This window comes from Temnothorax longispinosus, chromosome 4, assembly GCF_030848805.1.
Source record: "Temnothorax longispinosus isolate EJ_2023e chromosome 4, Tlon_JGU_v1, whole genome shotgun sequence".
In the NCBI taxonomy this organism is placed as follows: Eukaryota; Metazoa; Arthropoda; class Insecta; order Hymenoptera; family Formicidae; genus Temnothorax; species Temnothorax longispinosus.
This window is the reverse complement of record NC_092361.1, coordinates 8,360,224-8,376,355: the sequence shown is the minus strand read 5'-3', so window position 1 is coordinate 8,376,355 and position 16,132 is coordinate 8,360,224. Positions and strand designations below refer to the sequence as shown.

Here is a 16,132-nt window from a genome sequence, read left to right as displayed (position 1 = left end):
TAGAAATTATAAGGAAGAGAGGAATAGTATAAAAAAATATAAATATTTTTAAATCGCATACACATACACACATAAAGTACAATCTAAAAATTATTATATAAGAATCTTAAAATAAGAAGTAAGGTTGTGACCGGACGGCACGTGTTGAGCCCGATTCCGGCGGATAATATTCCTATCGAACGGTCGCGCACTCGGTTTAACCTTAGACTACCGAGAAGGTAAGTTCGTATCAACGCCGCGATTATTCGCAAGACGCTAATAGGATTTATTGGTTTCAGAAGGATGTCCCTGATGGATCACCGTTGCTGCTTCTCATCCCTGGATCCTCGCTTTACATCGCATACCAGATAGAGGTAAGTAAGGATAAAATAATTATATCCTAATTATTTGAATTTTATTTCAGACTGATGTCCCTGATGGATCACCGTTGCTGCTTCTCATCCCTGGATCCTCGCTTTACATCGCATACCAGATAGAGGTAAGTAAGGATAAAATAATTATGTGATAATTATTTTATGTTTTCGTTGCAGATCGACGCCCGGAGTGGATCGCCGTTGCCGTTACCCGACTCTGGATCTTCGCTTTACCTCGCATACCAAATAAGGGTAAGTTCCGATAATTATGTTTTAATTATGTCCTAATTCGCTTCTTTTCTTTCAGGTTCCCGCCTCGGATAGATCGCTGCTGTTGCTGCTCTGCTTCCCCGGATCCTCGCTTTACATCGCATACCGGATTGCCGCTGGCCAACGTTGGATCATCGCCGAAGGACAAGGTAAGTAGAAGGTAAGTATCGATAATTTTCTATAATTAATCAGGAGAATTTGTTTCAGAATTAATTAATCTTTAATTCCAGATCATCATTTCAACATTACAGGCCGTTTCACAATATCATAAATGTGTCTCACAACGCGAGTTTCTCGCCTCGGTGTGAGTGTCGCTATATTTTAATAAAGTAGCACAATTATTCAAATAGCGTATCTTGGCTTATTCGTTTAGTCGATACGATGCTTTTATTCCAGATAATTATTCCGATCGGAGGACTTTGTTCCCCGTGATTGTTAAACTATGATCACGCACTCGGCCGTGATCATCACTCTATCATACAATGTTCGTGCGCAGATGTAACGAACGAGTATTCGGTGGTTAAATACAATGATTAATAATGTCCACACAATATTCCGTATCCGCGTGACCCAATGCCCGTGGTTGTTATATACTCGATATGTACTTCCGTTAATTAACAATGTATCCGAATTTTAACCTCGCGTATTGTTGCTAACACTCGATTGTATTTGGCAATTAATTGCCCCTCGCTGTTAATTAAGACGAGTAATTTAACGCGATAGTACGCGGGAGTTCTCGGTTGTAAAGTATAACGCGTATGCCGATCGTACAGAGTGTGATACGTGTGTTCGCCACGGCTATACCATGGTGGAAGTAATAAGGTGTGCTTATGCGCACGTTTCTTGCAATATCCAATCACAGAACGTGACAGAAGTCCGCCATGTTTTTTTAATTTTGGTAGGAGATTCAAATTGTGTAATTATTTAGACTATGTTTAAATGTCGTTATGAAAGTAAAAAATGTAATTGTCATTTGAATCGCCATTAAATCTAATTATTTTTTAAAATTACAATAAAAAATTAAGAAATATAGAAAGAAGAAATGAATTACACGGCATGTTAATGGTGAAATAATTTCGATTCATACTGTTTGTTACATCTTGCACTAAAAGTTTGAAAAATGGTGTCGCAAAATTGTTGTATATTAAGAAATGGATTATTTATCGTTTTTTGCTAATTTTGTCACTTCTTATTCTCTGAAAAGTAGATTGTAAAATTAATTAATATAAAATGACATACCATTACAGTTTGTGAAAATAATTATTTATTAAATATTATTATTTTAATTAATTGTAATGTAAATCACATCATATTACAATGAAACGAATAAAATTTAGAACATAAAATGAAAGTAACGAAACGAATGACAAGGACATATTACAAGAACATGAATTAAATTGTAATATAAATGCTATTATATTGCAATGAAACGAATAACATTTCGAGCTTAAAACGAAAGTAACGAAACGATTAAAAAAGTAAAAATTTAACGCATATATAAAACGTTTACCCGTAAGTATCGAGAAACGGCAATCTGTAACATCACATATCACAGTTATAACGACTATTTTGCAACGCAAATAAATTTAAAATTTATAAACTTTTTTGTTTGTGAATATCGACAGTTTCTTATTTGTTTTTAATTTAGAGCTTTCTGCGGAAGTATTTTTGTTCAGTATCCTCATTCTTATGTATGTTCGCGTCCGTACTAAACAAGACACAACTTCACTAGGAATATCTTTTTCCACCATTCGTTTTAATACTTTCTCAGTAACAGTTTTAAAAATCCAAGGGCCTTTTTGCAATGTTCCTGCTCCGTGAAATTTTTCAAATTCCACATTCATTACGTTGACAACGTTCAGTAAAGAAGCTGAAGGAGCAATAAGTCGTCCTCTAGATATATAGCTAATCCAATCATCCTCGGTGTTCGTGGACATTGCAGTATACGTCCCCAAAGATGGATATTTATTTCTAAATTTGAATGCTACGTATCCAGCAACGTATTTCAGTCCTTCATCTTCACAAATTGTACTATCGTTGAATTCCTCGAATTGTTGAAGTAAATCTAATTCTTCTGAGTGTAATTGATTGTAATTGATATCTATAACAGATTAAGGACAATGCCAAAAAGAAAGGACAAAATAAAGATTTTAGCAACATGTAATACGTGTGAACCTGTTAACCACTCTTTTATTATGACACTTTTATATCTTTTATAATATAAAATTTTCATTTACTATATTGCAGTGAAAAACCTACATTAAGATACCTTGAGTCATTGGTTAAGAGATTTCAGAAGTGGTAACGTAATTTCTCACCTCCATAGGGAAAAATTATTACAATTTCCAACAAGCTATTGACACGTAATCTCACCCAATGTACAATGTTACTGTTTAAAAGCAATGATCACTAATTACGATTAGATATAAACTGTTGTAAAATGTTATAATTTTTCAATTGGAATGTTCGACATTACGTTATCTACTTTCATAAAACATAGGCACGTAATAGATAGAAATAGGTAGATAAGGTAGACGGAGAAAACTGAGCGAGGCTCGCGGTTTTTTGCCATAAATATAAAAAGAATGAAAAGTAATGGAAGAGATTCAAGTGCTGAGAACCTGGCATAGAAAAAAATATGTAAGTATCCTTTCAAAAATGTCTGTTATCATGAATGGTAAGAATGACTTATTTAGTTATAAGTTCTCTGAATAATAAAAATAATTACATATGAAGTTAATTCAATCAGCATAGAGCCATACTTTTGGCGAAAAATTTTCTGTCTCAGAGCGCTATCTACTTTTGACACGAACTGTATGTAACATAAAATATAAAGTTTTTCGTTAATTAAAAAAAATTATATGTTATAAATAAAATCATACGGAAATTACTGAGCAATCGATTCCTGCTATTCCGTGTTGTTATTGACTATACTATTTAATTTGTCATGAATACGTTTTATTTGAAAGAAAAATTATCTACTCTATACTATATATATTACCAGATATAAATATTAAAATATTTTTATCCTCCAAAAATGTTCTCAGCGTTTAAGGGGCAGTCGAAATAAGCTCCAATTGTATTTTTTGTTTCACAACTGCACTTCTGAACGAAAATCGATGTCATATCTTATACAGATAATGTGATAGCTATTTCAAATATTACTCTCGTAATTTTTTATATATTTATATAATTTTTTAATCATATAAAAATAAAAAGACTTCAACTGACCCTTAAGTCTTGTAATTTATTTGGAATGAGGATTGTTACCACATCGAGGATCACTCTTATATTCATCACTTTCTTCGTTACAGTCTTCACGCGCAACATTGCTGAAACTACTCTCATTATCACTTGGTTGCTTCGTATGAGTATCTGTTGTTGTGAAATCTTCGTCAATCCCACTAGTTAGGCACACTTCAGAGATGGAGTCGTCGACAGCACTTGTGTTACTCCCCACTGTAAAAAAATCTGCGGAATGCTTTCCTAGTATATACCTTCTCAATCGATAACGAATATCCAAGGCTGTTGGCTTATCGTTTGTAGCTCCCATTGCTCGCAAGTAGGAAAACAGATTTTCAAGTACGTCTTGATTCAAACGATTTGTCATAATATAAGACATGTCAGTGTTGAACCTTTCTTTTAAGTCATTGAAAAGATTTACCAGCGAAGAATTACTAATGATAATTCCCTTTTGAAATGGAACCAACGTCTTCCATTTGCCGACTCTCATTTCTTCAATTGTTGACGTCATTTTTCGAAGAACTTCATTTTGTCGAGAAAGATCTACGCCATAACCGTGTATTCCAGGATGAGCTTCGTATTTTCCAACGCTGTTGAAGACATCGAACCAGTCATTCACCATTCTTACGAACGCAGCAGTTTTTTCCCATTCAAGACAAGCATCCATGATTCCACGCGAAACCACACCATTCGATCGCAGCCGCATTTGTGGCCGAAAATAGCTGAGTAGCAAGCTTGACGTTTTGGCGTTGTGGTCCGGTTACGTTTAGATGAGTTTCAGATAATTTAAACGCAATTTTTAACTCGCCACTGTTGATTTGCAAGAGCCTCGACAGAGCGGCAGAAGTTAAGTGATGTCCGTCTATGTGAAACCCGGAGTCTAGGAAATGATTACGTACCAACTTTACGAGGTGTGGAACATCAGCGAATACATAGATCTTGACAGAAGCTTCACAAGGATGCATGAAATATGTCTTGTGATGTTCATCGTGTCCAACATTCAACGATTTCCATAACTTTTGATTGGCATTACCCAGGTCGCTCGTCATAGCAAAAACAGTGTAACCACTTGCATGTAATTGGGTTATGACGTCTATTAATAAATCTTTCGTTACATCCTGATCAAACCCGTAATAAACGGGCTGTTTCCACTTTTTAAATATTCCGCGTGCAATAAGCACTTGACACCTTTTGTGAGGACCAACGACACGTTCAGTTTTTTTTTCGATTTGCATTTGATTTGTTAAATAAATCTCATCAAAACAAATTACTGTTGCTCTCTCCATTGGCGTCATGCTGCTACTTTTCGCTTTCATTATGGAAAAACGTCAGTCAGATTAAAATACAGTGGCGACCGTATAATTCAGCCCAAGTAGTAAGTGGCTATAAATTCATTTTTAACATCATCAATCGTTGTTCCGGTCACAACCTCACCCCTCGCTACCTCTCTAAATCGCACAAGGTCCGATCCCCGGTAATAAGGATATTATCCTTGACCGAAAACAGGACCGCGAGTGCACGAAAACTCTCAGTAGGCGTAATAGCGTCCCTTCTGGACGTTGACCCACGACTAGAGTTTTCCCGAAAAGTGCATTTGACTCGAGGCACGCGCCCTTCCAGCGTGAACCCGAGATACCATAGAGATCTCGTTACGTCTTCCTTTACCCCCTCCCTCGGATAGCCTTTCCTTCGCTATCCGTCGAACCAATGTACCTAAATTCCGGGGTCCTGACGTAACATATCAATCTTAAGTAAAAAAAAAGAATGTTAAACCAGCTAAACAGTTAGAATCAGAGATTAAAGATTGTCATGAAGAAATACCAACTGCTCAACATGCTCTGTTGTCAAATTTTTTCTACGATTAGTTACTATTGCACCTGCATGTGAAAAAAGCCTTTCACTCGAAACTTCAGTTGCCGCAAGCCCCAAATAATGCCGTGCAACAATCCCAACGTGTCTAAAGGTAGAGATATTCTCACGCCACCACTTTGTGGGATCATTAAAAACATCAATATTTTTAGTATGAAAAAAGCTATCAACCTAGAATAAAATGAGAGCTAAGGGCTAAATAACATATGCGTAGTTGAAAATGTTATCATTGAAATTTTATATCTATTTGACTTAAGTCCAGAAACTAAACAAAATGGCAACGGTCATAACGGTAAACACTCAACTATGACTTAAATAAAAGAGCATTATAATTAATAAATTCAACTTTTGTCTTACTTTTTTATTAAATTAAAATTGCAACTAACATATCGATTTACCTCTATGTCTAAAATCTCCTGCATATCCATAAAATCACAGCGTAAATTGTAAATAGTGGATCTCTCTCGAACCGCATCCCAAACAGAATTTGATGAGGACTGGCAAACTGAAGTAGTTTCAGTACTACTTTCGGTTATCATGGACTGTTGACATCCTGATACTTGCGGTTGATTTAATTTAGGATCTGAAGCAATTTGAGTACTTGTGTTTGTTTTAACTGATTTGTGGTATGCTTTATGAACCTCTTTCTTCAACTTCTTGGTAGCTGATTCAACTTCTGCAGGATCTATTAATATTGCCAATCTATATCTGGGATCGACTGCCATAGCAAGAATGTACACATCATCATTTTTATAAGCTCTGAAACGATTTTGAACTTCTTTTAACAGATTTCGAGCAAATATTATGCTAGTGTCAGCACTATCTTGGGTTTTAGCATCAATAAACTTATTGAGTTCAGTTTCAATACTATAAATAACTGGAAGCAACATTGAAGCTGTTGGTAAATTTGAACTGCCGAGAGGAGCAGTGACATCAGCAATAGGCTTTAAAATAATTGTCACATCTGCAAAAAGAATAATTCTTAGTTTTATAACCTTCAGTTTTAAATAAATGCGACCATCATAGAGGACAAGAAATTCAGCGAATAGGACTAATGCCCGGTTTCTTCATCGTCGGATAACTTTATCCTTAGGATAAACTCACTCTTCGTCTCTTTCTAAGAGTTAGAAGAAACCGGGCATAAGTACTTCACAAACAAGGAACAGAGACTCTGTGCTATATATCAAGAGACACGGTAGTGTCTCGCGCCAAGTACACGCGGAGCGAGACCGACCGTGACTCTTTTACGCGACGCGACGGGTTGCGAGTACCCGAGATGTTGAGATCTCGATAACGAGTGAACGGATCAAGTTCTAAGTAGGCTTGATCGATAGCTTGGGGTCCAATTAGGGGGGGGTTTCTCTCATAATATTCCGCTACGTGCCCTACGAGCGGAGATATTGCGACGCAAAGTCCAAATGTGAAAATTTTTTATTAAGATACGTCTACGTCGACCGTTCTCATCTCAATATTATTATGATTATCAGAGAAACGTCACTTTCACTTTTTCGACGCTGGCGGCGCAGGTATCGCCAGTTTCGATATCGCGCGCGTATTTCGAAATTAGGTCGATAGACTTATCGGTCAGGAGGAAGATTTCTATTTAGGTAAATTAGGTAATATATAATATATATTGAGTCAACGGAAAAGAAGGTTCTCTACGCTTGGCAGAAAGTGCCGCTAGGGAATTTTTAAGTCGATTCTTATGAATCAAGCTTGAATTCGATGTCTAGGTATCCCAGGTTGCCGATGACGAGGTCCAGATAGTGCGCTTCATAGTTTTCGGTGTCCAGGTGTAATAATACGTTGAATTCGATGTCTAGGTGTCCCAGGTTGGCGATGACGAGGTCCACATAGTGCGCTTCGTAGTTTTCGGTGTCCAGGTGTAATAATACGTTGAATGCGATGTCTAGGTGTCCCAGGTTGCCGATGACAATGTCTAGATAGTGAGCTCCGTAGTTTTCGGTATTCAGGTGTATTAATACCTTGAATTCGATGTCCACGTGTTCCAGGTTGCTGATGTCGGGTTCCAGATAGTGCGCTCTATAGTTTTCGGTGTCCAGGTATAATAATACGTTGAATTCGATGTCTAGGTGTCCCACGTTTTCGATGACGAGGTCCACATAGTGCGCTCCGTAGTTTTCGGTGTCTACGTGTATTAATACCTTGAATTCGATGTCTAGGTGTCCCAGGTTGCCGATGACAAAGTCCATATAGTGCGCTTTGTAGTTTTTGGTGTCTAGGTGTATTAATAACTTTAAATCTGAATGTAGAACACGTAGATATCGAATTCGAGGTATTAATACACGTAGACACCGAAAACTACGGAGCGCACTATGTGGACCTCGTCATCGAAAACGTGGGACACCTAGACATCAAATTCAACGTATTATTATACCTGGACACCAAAAACTATAGAGCGCACTATCTGGAACCCGACATCAGCAACCTGGAACACGTGGACATCGAATTCAAGGTATTAATACACCTGAATACCGAAAACTATGAAGCGCACTATGTGAACCTCGTCATCGGCAACCTGGGACACCTAGACATCGAATTCAAGCTTGATTCATAAGAATCGACTTGAAAATTCCCTAGCGGCAGAATCAAGAGACACTGTAGTGTCTCGCGCCAAGTACACGCGGAGCGAGACCGACCGTGACTCTTTTACGCGACGCGACGGGTTGCGAGTACCCGAGATGTTGAGATCTCAATAACGAGTGAACGGATCAAGTTCTAAGTAGGCTTGATCGATAGCTTGAGGTCCAATTAGGGGGGGGGGGTTTCTCTTATAATATCCCGCTCCGTGCCCTACGAGCGGAGATATTGCGACGCAAAGTCCAAATGTGAAAATTTTTTATTAAGATACTTCTTTTTCTATCTACTTCTAACGCCGACGTCTTATATGACACTACAAAAAGGCGTGATATCCGTACAAAATTACCTTTTTCAAAAAAAAGGTAAAAAAATGCGCCAAGTACACGCATAGTAGTATATATGTATTATGTTGTTACCTCGAAAAAAACAAAGTGGTAGTATTATACCTCGAAATAACACCCTGTACATATTGTTTATACAATGCGTAATACTACAAAAAGGCGTGATATCTGTACAAAATTACCTTTTTTAAAAAAAAGGTAAAGAAAGGCGCCAAGTACACGCATAGTAGTGTATATGTTGTTACCTCGAAAAAAAAAAACAGTGGTAGTATTATACCTTAAAAAAATCTAAGTAACAAGTGGTAGACGAAATCTTTGTATCTTGAAAAATCTCGAAAAAACCTAAACAGTAGTATCTTCACCTCAAAAAAAAAAACAAAGTAGTAGTATTATACCTCGAAAAAACCTAAGCAGTATTATTTTTATTTCCAAAAAATCATTACTCAAGTGATACACATCACAAAATTACGTTACCTTATCAAAAAATGAGTCGCGCTTCAAGTGATCTATTATTACAATTACAAAAAAGAAATGATATCTCTTTTTAAATTACAGCGCCAATTACAGAGAACATATATTTTTTGAGATACAAAGATTACGTCTACCACTTGTTACTTAGGTTTTTTCGAGGTATAATATTACTACTGCTTTTCTTCGATTAGAATAAAAAATTGAATCATGAAGAATTACACAGAGGTAACAGTACAAAATACAAATATTTTATTAAAATATTTAAACCCAACAAGGGAATACAAGGTATTTAAATACAAAGTTTATATATGTATTTTAAAAGATTTAATCGCATCGCAAAGAATTACAGAGGTAACAGTACAAAAAATAAAAATATTTTATTAAAATACATAAATTTTTCTTGTCAAAAAACTTGGCGCTGCTAGAGAGAGAGAGAGAGAGAGAGAGAGAGACCTTTTACAAATGTAGATATTACTTATTCTATACTTATTCTATACTTAATTCTAATCGCTTTAAAAATCTAAACTTATCCTAGCTTATCCTATACTTAGTAATAAGCCGCATTATTCCCCGTCACACACACACACACACACACACACACACACATCGCCCACACCCACTCGTTCGCACATACACACCAGGCTGACCTAATACTACATAACCTTAGGATTAGGTTGAAGGTTGAAGGCACCTATCACTCCTCACCCGAGAACTTAAAAAAAAAGAAAATAATAAATGCGATCACAAACTGTTAAAAATTATTAAAAAACCAAATAAAAAGTAAAATTTCTCAATAATGACTATAGAAGGAGCAAAATAGAAAAGAATAAGAAATTACTTTTTACTAAATTCCATTCAGTATGAGTTAGATTATCCTTGCCCGCCTCATATCGCTCTGCAACAATTGCTTTCTCTTGTTCTACCGATCGGTTCAGTAACAGATATTCTGTATTCCAATGTGTTTTGACCATTGTAATCATCTCATGAAGAGGTAATTTGTAAAGGCGTTGATAATATTCCAATCTCATGCAGGCTTTTGAACTTCGATGATATCTTGTTGCAATTCGCTGTAATTTTTCTAATATCCTGTCGAGTTCTAAGCCAATTCTTGCATGTCTTATACATAGTTGAAGAGTATGATCAGCACATAACAAGTGATTGAAATTATCTAAAGAGGACAACGCAGCAATTATGTTAGCAGCGTTATCAGTAACTGTATATAATGGAATTTCAATATCCATTTTCCATTCTGACAACATGTCTTCAAGTTTATCTGAAATAGCTTTTGCTGTATGAGGCGCTGGAAAATTGTAACAGCCTAAGGTCTTGCTGACAAGAAAGAAGTCATTGTTGATATACTGGCAATTAAATGCAATATAATGATGCCCTGCTCGTGATGTCCATAGATCAGTCATAAAACATAATGATTCGACATTTAACTTATCTTTATCAATCATTTCTTTGATACTAGTTTTCACTTTTTCATACAAATTAGGCACAATGTTTCTTGCAACTTTACCGCGAGAAGGAAGTGTATATCTTGGGTCAAGCTCGTAAGTAAGTTCTCTAAAACCGCGATCTTCAACAATAGAATAAGGTTGAAAATCTAAGGCAATCATTTTCCCCACTGCTTCATCCAGCTTCATTTTTTTTGAGGAAGTCTTTAAATAAGAAGTATTCTTTTGAAAAATATTAGGTAAAAAAGACTGTATTAAAACGTTATTTTTATTACTTGCTTGTCTTTTTAATTTGAGCTTTTTTCTCTCTTCTTCAAGCTCTAACATTTTCTTGTTTTCTTCAGGGTGCATTTTAAGATGCCGCTTTAATGTAGAGGTAGTGCTCATTGGAATTGAAAAAATTTTTAAACACTCTTTTGCTGTACATTGAGCAGAATTTTTATCTATCTTCTTGAAAAAATTCCATACGACACTGACACCAAAATCTTTGCCTTGATTATTATCTTCATATTCTTCATCATCATTTTCATGTTCATGTACATTCTTATTTTGATTATTTTTTGTATTGGCTTGTTTTGTTACATCAGTTTCTACACTTTCTACAGTTTCTACCACATATTCTAATATATTTCTATTTTTGTTTTCTTTATCTTTCCAACCTTTTGATTTTGGCTTGCGTTTTTTCTGTTGGTAATGCCGCTGTGCTTGCTGTTGTGATTCATTGACTTCATTATTATTTCCTTCATTACTGTTGAGAAGAGGTTCAGGAGAGTCAATATCCGAAATATCCGAATTGTTAAATTCCATTTTTTTCTATATCTTTATCTTTTGAAATACTGAAATAAATGATATATAGTACAGAAAAATTAAATCAATCTGTCACACAGGAAACAGGAAGCAATATGTCAATAAAAGAACAAAACAGCAGTGGAATTATCTAAGCTTACAAATAATACAAATCACATAACCACTTTTTCATTCACAAGTACACACAAAAGCTAAGACGATTTAGACGATACCCAGAAAACACAATGCAACAGGTAATGTACATGTATGTAACACATGTATTATGTTGCATTTATATTGTTGAATAGGAAATTACACCTTGCGACCGGGCACTTCCCAACAGCCGCGTCGCTTGACCAAACGGTCACACCGAGTAATGTTGCAGAGACTACCCGTTGCAGAACCACGCGCGGCACAGACGGGACGAGCGGTAGCGGAAGCGCAGCCGCCTCAGGGGAACCCAGCAGCGGCACCTGCACCACGGGAGACCGAACTCCCAAGCATGCCGCCCACGCCGTTAATGTCGGCATTGCAGGTTCCCATAACAACTCCCGCGCCTCCTCCACTGATAGACGCAATCGCGGAATTCGTCGGATACGATTTCCCGATCGGCCCGGTTGATCAACCCTCCGATGACTTCCAGTCACCGTCGAGGGAAAGCGAGAGTGACGACGACGAGGCTTGGGAGCCGAAGTAAAGAAAGACGGCTCGTCGATTGACGATAAAATACATATAGAATACATGTTTATTTTCTTTTGATTTTATTATTAATAACTTTCTTGCCAAAATGGTCACGTAGTTGATTTTGTTCGATGTTCATTAAAAAGACATGCGCGTTTATTTAGTTTCCTTAAGGACGTTCACCGGCAAAATCGTTTTCTTAGAAATTTTCTTAAACTTTCAGTATATGTTTAATTAAACGCGTTTTATACGTAGGCGTTTTATTCAATGCCCCTTTCGGTACTAAAATTTGAGATATTCAGCTTCAAAGTTCCGATTTTTAACACAGGATCCCTATGTTGAGCTCTCTCGACACGTTTATACGTAGGCGTTTTATTCAATGCCCCTTTCGGTACTAAAATTTGAGATATTCAGCTTCAAAGTTCCGATTTTTAACACAGGATCCCTATGTTGAGCTCTCTCGACACGGACATTTTAATGAATAATAAGTACAGTTTTCTTAGAATTTTTTTGAAAAAATAGTATAAGATGCCTCATATTATTAGTAACGTATGACAATAAAGTTTGATATAGCAAGCGGTATTTATTTTTGAGAAATAGTCGTCTAAAGAACACTATCGGACATAATTTTCGTCTGCTCGGAGGCAGGGAGAGGGAGAGATCACTGCGAGACTTGACAACGTTGCTACCGCTGCGACATATAGGTTAAGTAGAGAACGTCAAGATCTTATGGGCAACGTTATTTAAATCAAGTTATTTAATCTTTTTTCTTTATGATCCATTATTATTTACTTTTAGAATGCTCAATAGACAAGTAGGACGTACTCATTTATGATTGGTATTGGAGAAATGGAAACGGAACAAAAATTTGCCAGATCGAGTAAAACTGCGCGGCTAGACGAGTTTCAGACTTTTGCGCACGGAAGTAGTTGTCAACCATATCATTACTCCGTGCGTCTGAGTTGAGCACAACTGCCACCGGAGAACGTCCTTAAAGATCAAGAGACACGGTAGTGTCTCGCGCCAAGTACACGCGGAGCGAGACCGACCGTGACTCTTTTACGCGACGCGACGGGTTGCGAGTACTCGAGATGTTGAGATTCTCGATAACGAGTGAACGGATCAAGTTCTAAGTAGGCTTGATCGATAGCTTGGGGTCCAATTAGGGGGGGGGGTTTCTCTTATAATATTCTGCTACGTGCCCTACGAGCGGAGATATTGCGACGCAAAGTCCAAATGTGAAAATTTTTTATTAAGATACGTCGTCGTCGTCGTCGTCGTCTACGTCGACCGCTCTTTATAACATACATGTAACAAACAGAGAACGTCACTTTCACTTTTTCGACACTGGCGGCTAGCGGCGTTAGTATCGCAGTGCAGTGCAGTGCAGACAGTGCGTTCGTTTAGAGCGCTATCCTGTCAGTCAGTTCATCATCTGATCAGTTAACCTATCTCGATCGATCGAGAGACACGGTAGTACGCGCGGAGCGAGACCGACCGTGTGACTCTTTATTACGCGTCGCGAGGTAAGGTGCGACAACGCGCGCATACGCGCGTACGCGAAACGGCAGTAACACCGTAATCGTGCCGGCGATATACTGAATTGAATTGCTTCGTGCTATCTGGAGATTTCGTATCCCTACATTGGGTGCGTTCAGCCGATACTCCGCTAGCCTAGCAATCCGTGAGCAGTCGCTCGTTTTCGCTCGTTTCCTCTCCTTTGACCCAATGGATTAAAAGGAGAGGAAACGAGCGACTGCTCACGATTGCTAGGCTAGCGGAGTATTCGGCTGAACGCACCCATTGTGTTACCATCGCTGCCGGAAAAGAAGGTTCTCTACGCTTGGCAGAAAGTGACGACTGACACGTTCGATCCCGACTTCGTTGATCGCAGAAGAGCTGAACTCGAGGTACGTTTCCGATTTGCAATTATAAAAGTATCGTGCGATGAATGTTGTACCCAATTATAACCTCAAATGAAGTTGTGCACGTTGCTGAAAGATATATATATATCTTGATATATAGGCTACGGTCAACCTGATACAAATGCTCTGGAGCGTTCTTCTTCTCCTTCTTTCTTCATTGAAAGAAAAGAGAAGAAGAATGCTTCGAAGCATTTGTAGTGTCACGTTGACCGTAGCCATAATATCATATTAATACATTATTTTATTTTTAGACGTAGCTGTTGATGAAAGAGAATTAGATGGTGACTTAATTTTGGGAGATATAGGTCAAGGATTGCCATTTAAAGCTGGTACGTTTGATGGGGCTGTCAGTATTTCTGCGCTTGTGGTTGTGCTATGCAAGCAAAACTTTGCACAATCCTACAAAACGTTTATATCGTTTCTTATCAACGTTGTATGCATGTCTGTCAAGAAGCGCAAGAGCAGTGTTACAATTCTATCCAGAGAACGGTGAACAGGTTGTTGATATATATATATATCTTGATATATAGGCTACGGTCAACGTGATACAAATGCTCTGGAGCGTTCTTCTTCTCCTTCTTTCTTCATTGAAAGAAAAGAGAAGAGGAATGCTTCGAAGCATTTGTAGTGTCACGTTGACCGTAGCCATAATATCATATTAATACATTATTTTATTTTTAGACGTAGCTGTTGATGAAAGAGAATTAGATGGTGACTTAATTTTGGGAGATATAGGTCAAGGATTGCCATTTAAAGCTGGTACGTTTGATGGGGCTGTCAGTATTTCTGCGCTTGTGGTTGTGCTATGCAAGCAAAACTTTGCACAATCCTACAAAACGTTTATATCGTTTTTTATCAATAATAAAACAATACGAATGCATTCATCTCTAATTACTTTTCAATTATTTTTATTGTGTATCATATATATATATATATATATATATATATATATATATATATAGTAGGTCCAGAGGCAGTTTCCAGGACTTTTTCGTTTTTTTATTGGCATATTCCAGGACATTTGGCATTTTCCAGGACTGTCCTGGAAAACAATTAAGTCCTACGGCAGTTTCCAGGACAGTCCTGGAATCTATCGTATGAATATATAAGGGCAGATTCCAGGACTGTACATCCAGATGTATATACAATTTATAAATTGTATATACATCTGGATGTACAGTCCTGGAATCTGCCCTTATATATTCGTGTGATAGATTCCAGGACTGTCCTGGAAACTGCCGTAGGACTTAAATGTTTTCTAAAATTTATAAATTGTATATACATCTGGATGTACAGTCCTGGAATGTGCCCTTATATATTCATGCGATAGATTCCAGGACTGTCCTGGAAACTGCCGTAGGACTTAAATGTTTTCTAAAATTTATAAATTGTATATACATCTGGATGTACAGTCCTGGAATCTGATGTATATACAAAATGTATTGGCAGATTTGAGGACAATGTAAAAACTACAAATACTACAAAATTACTGCATATAATAGTGTGATGATTCATAAATATAGTTTGTTTTTATACAGGGTAAACAAAATAAAACGTTATAAATTTTTATCTGCAAAAATATTGTTTGTAGAGAAAAATGTTTCATACAAAAGTTGTAGGGTTTTGAGTAACGCATTACACAGTAAGGTTAGTATGACCTTGAAAAGTATTGTCAAGGTCTCGTAAAGATCACCTTGAACTTACGTCTTATGTCCCGATTTTGGACATGGTGTTTTCTGAGTGGATTATCTTTTATAAATATATAGAGTAATAAAAGGAATCGATTGTTGTAAAAAAAGATAGAACAAATTAGATTGTATTGTGTAGCCGCATTTAATTTTGAAAAATTGCAAATTAAAAATTAATATTATTATTTAATTTTTTTCATTATTGCATGTATAAAGTAAGTGAATTTCCTCACTTTTGTAATTTTCACCTATCTTTAAGATAAATGATTGACATGACTCCTTAAACATATGTATGTACATGACCCCTTAAGCATATGTAAAAAGTGTCTATGTTTGTAAGATTTGAGACACGAGACAGTATTGTGTTATTGAAAACAAAAATTTAAAGCATAAAACATTATCTTAAAATTATAAGACAACAATTCTGCACAGGTCCTTAGCATGGTT

At 36.8% G+C, this 16,132-nt stretch overlaps 1 protein-coding gene and 1 long non-coding RNA gene across 7 annotated transcripts; one reads left to right on the top strand and one right to left on the bottom strand.

The window, feature by feature from the left end:
* Positions 1 to 5,610: 5,610 nt before the first annotated feature.
* Positions 5,611 to 11,705, bottom strand: LOC139811661 (E3 SUMO-protein ligase ZBED1-like). 2 transcript variants are annotated; one of them, XR_011731695.1, is made up of 3 exons: positions 9,811 to 11,705; positions 6,134 to 6,699; positions 5,611 to 5,906 (listed from the first exon to the last, which is right to left on the bottom strand). XR_011731695.1 is itself a non-coding variant. In XM_071775984.1 (3 exons), the coding sequence occupies exons 1-3, from the start codon at positions 11,410 to 11,412 to the stop codon at positions 5,664 to 5,666; spliced, it is 2,235 nt and encodes a 744-aa protein (XP_071632085.1). In that variant the 5' UTR covers positions 11,413 to 11,705; the 3' UTR covers positions 5,611 to 5,663. The 2 variants fall into 2 exon arrangements, 1 of the variants encoding a protein (XP_071632085.1); XM_071775984.1 differs by having other exon boundaries at positions 9,987 to 11,705.
* Positions 11,706 to 13,507: 1,802 nt separating this feature from the next.
* On the top strand, positions 13,508 to 14,842 carry LOC139811711 (uncharacterized). Of its 5 annotated transcripts, none has more exons than XR_011731720.1 (4): positions 13,508 to 13,598; positions 13,902 to 13,982; positions 14,249 to 14,494; positions 14,679 to 14,841. It is a non-coding gene; the product is annotated as an uncharacterized lncRNA (long non-coding RNA). The 5 variants fall into 5 exon arrangements; XR_011731721.1 differs by having other exon boundaries at positions 13,513 to 13,598; positions 13,905 to 13,982; XR_011731719.1 differs by having other exon boundaries at positions 13,581 to 13,598; positions 13,846 to 13,982; positions 14,679 to 14,842.
* The last annotated feature ends 1,290 nt before the right edge of the window (positions 14,843 to 16,132 follow it).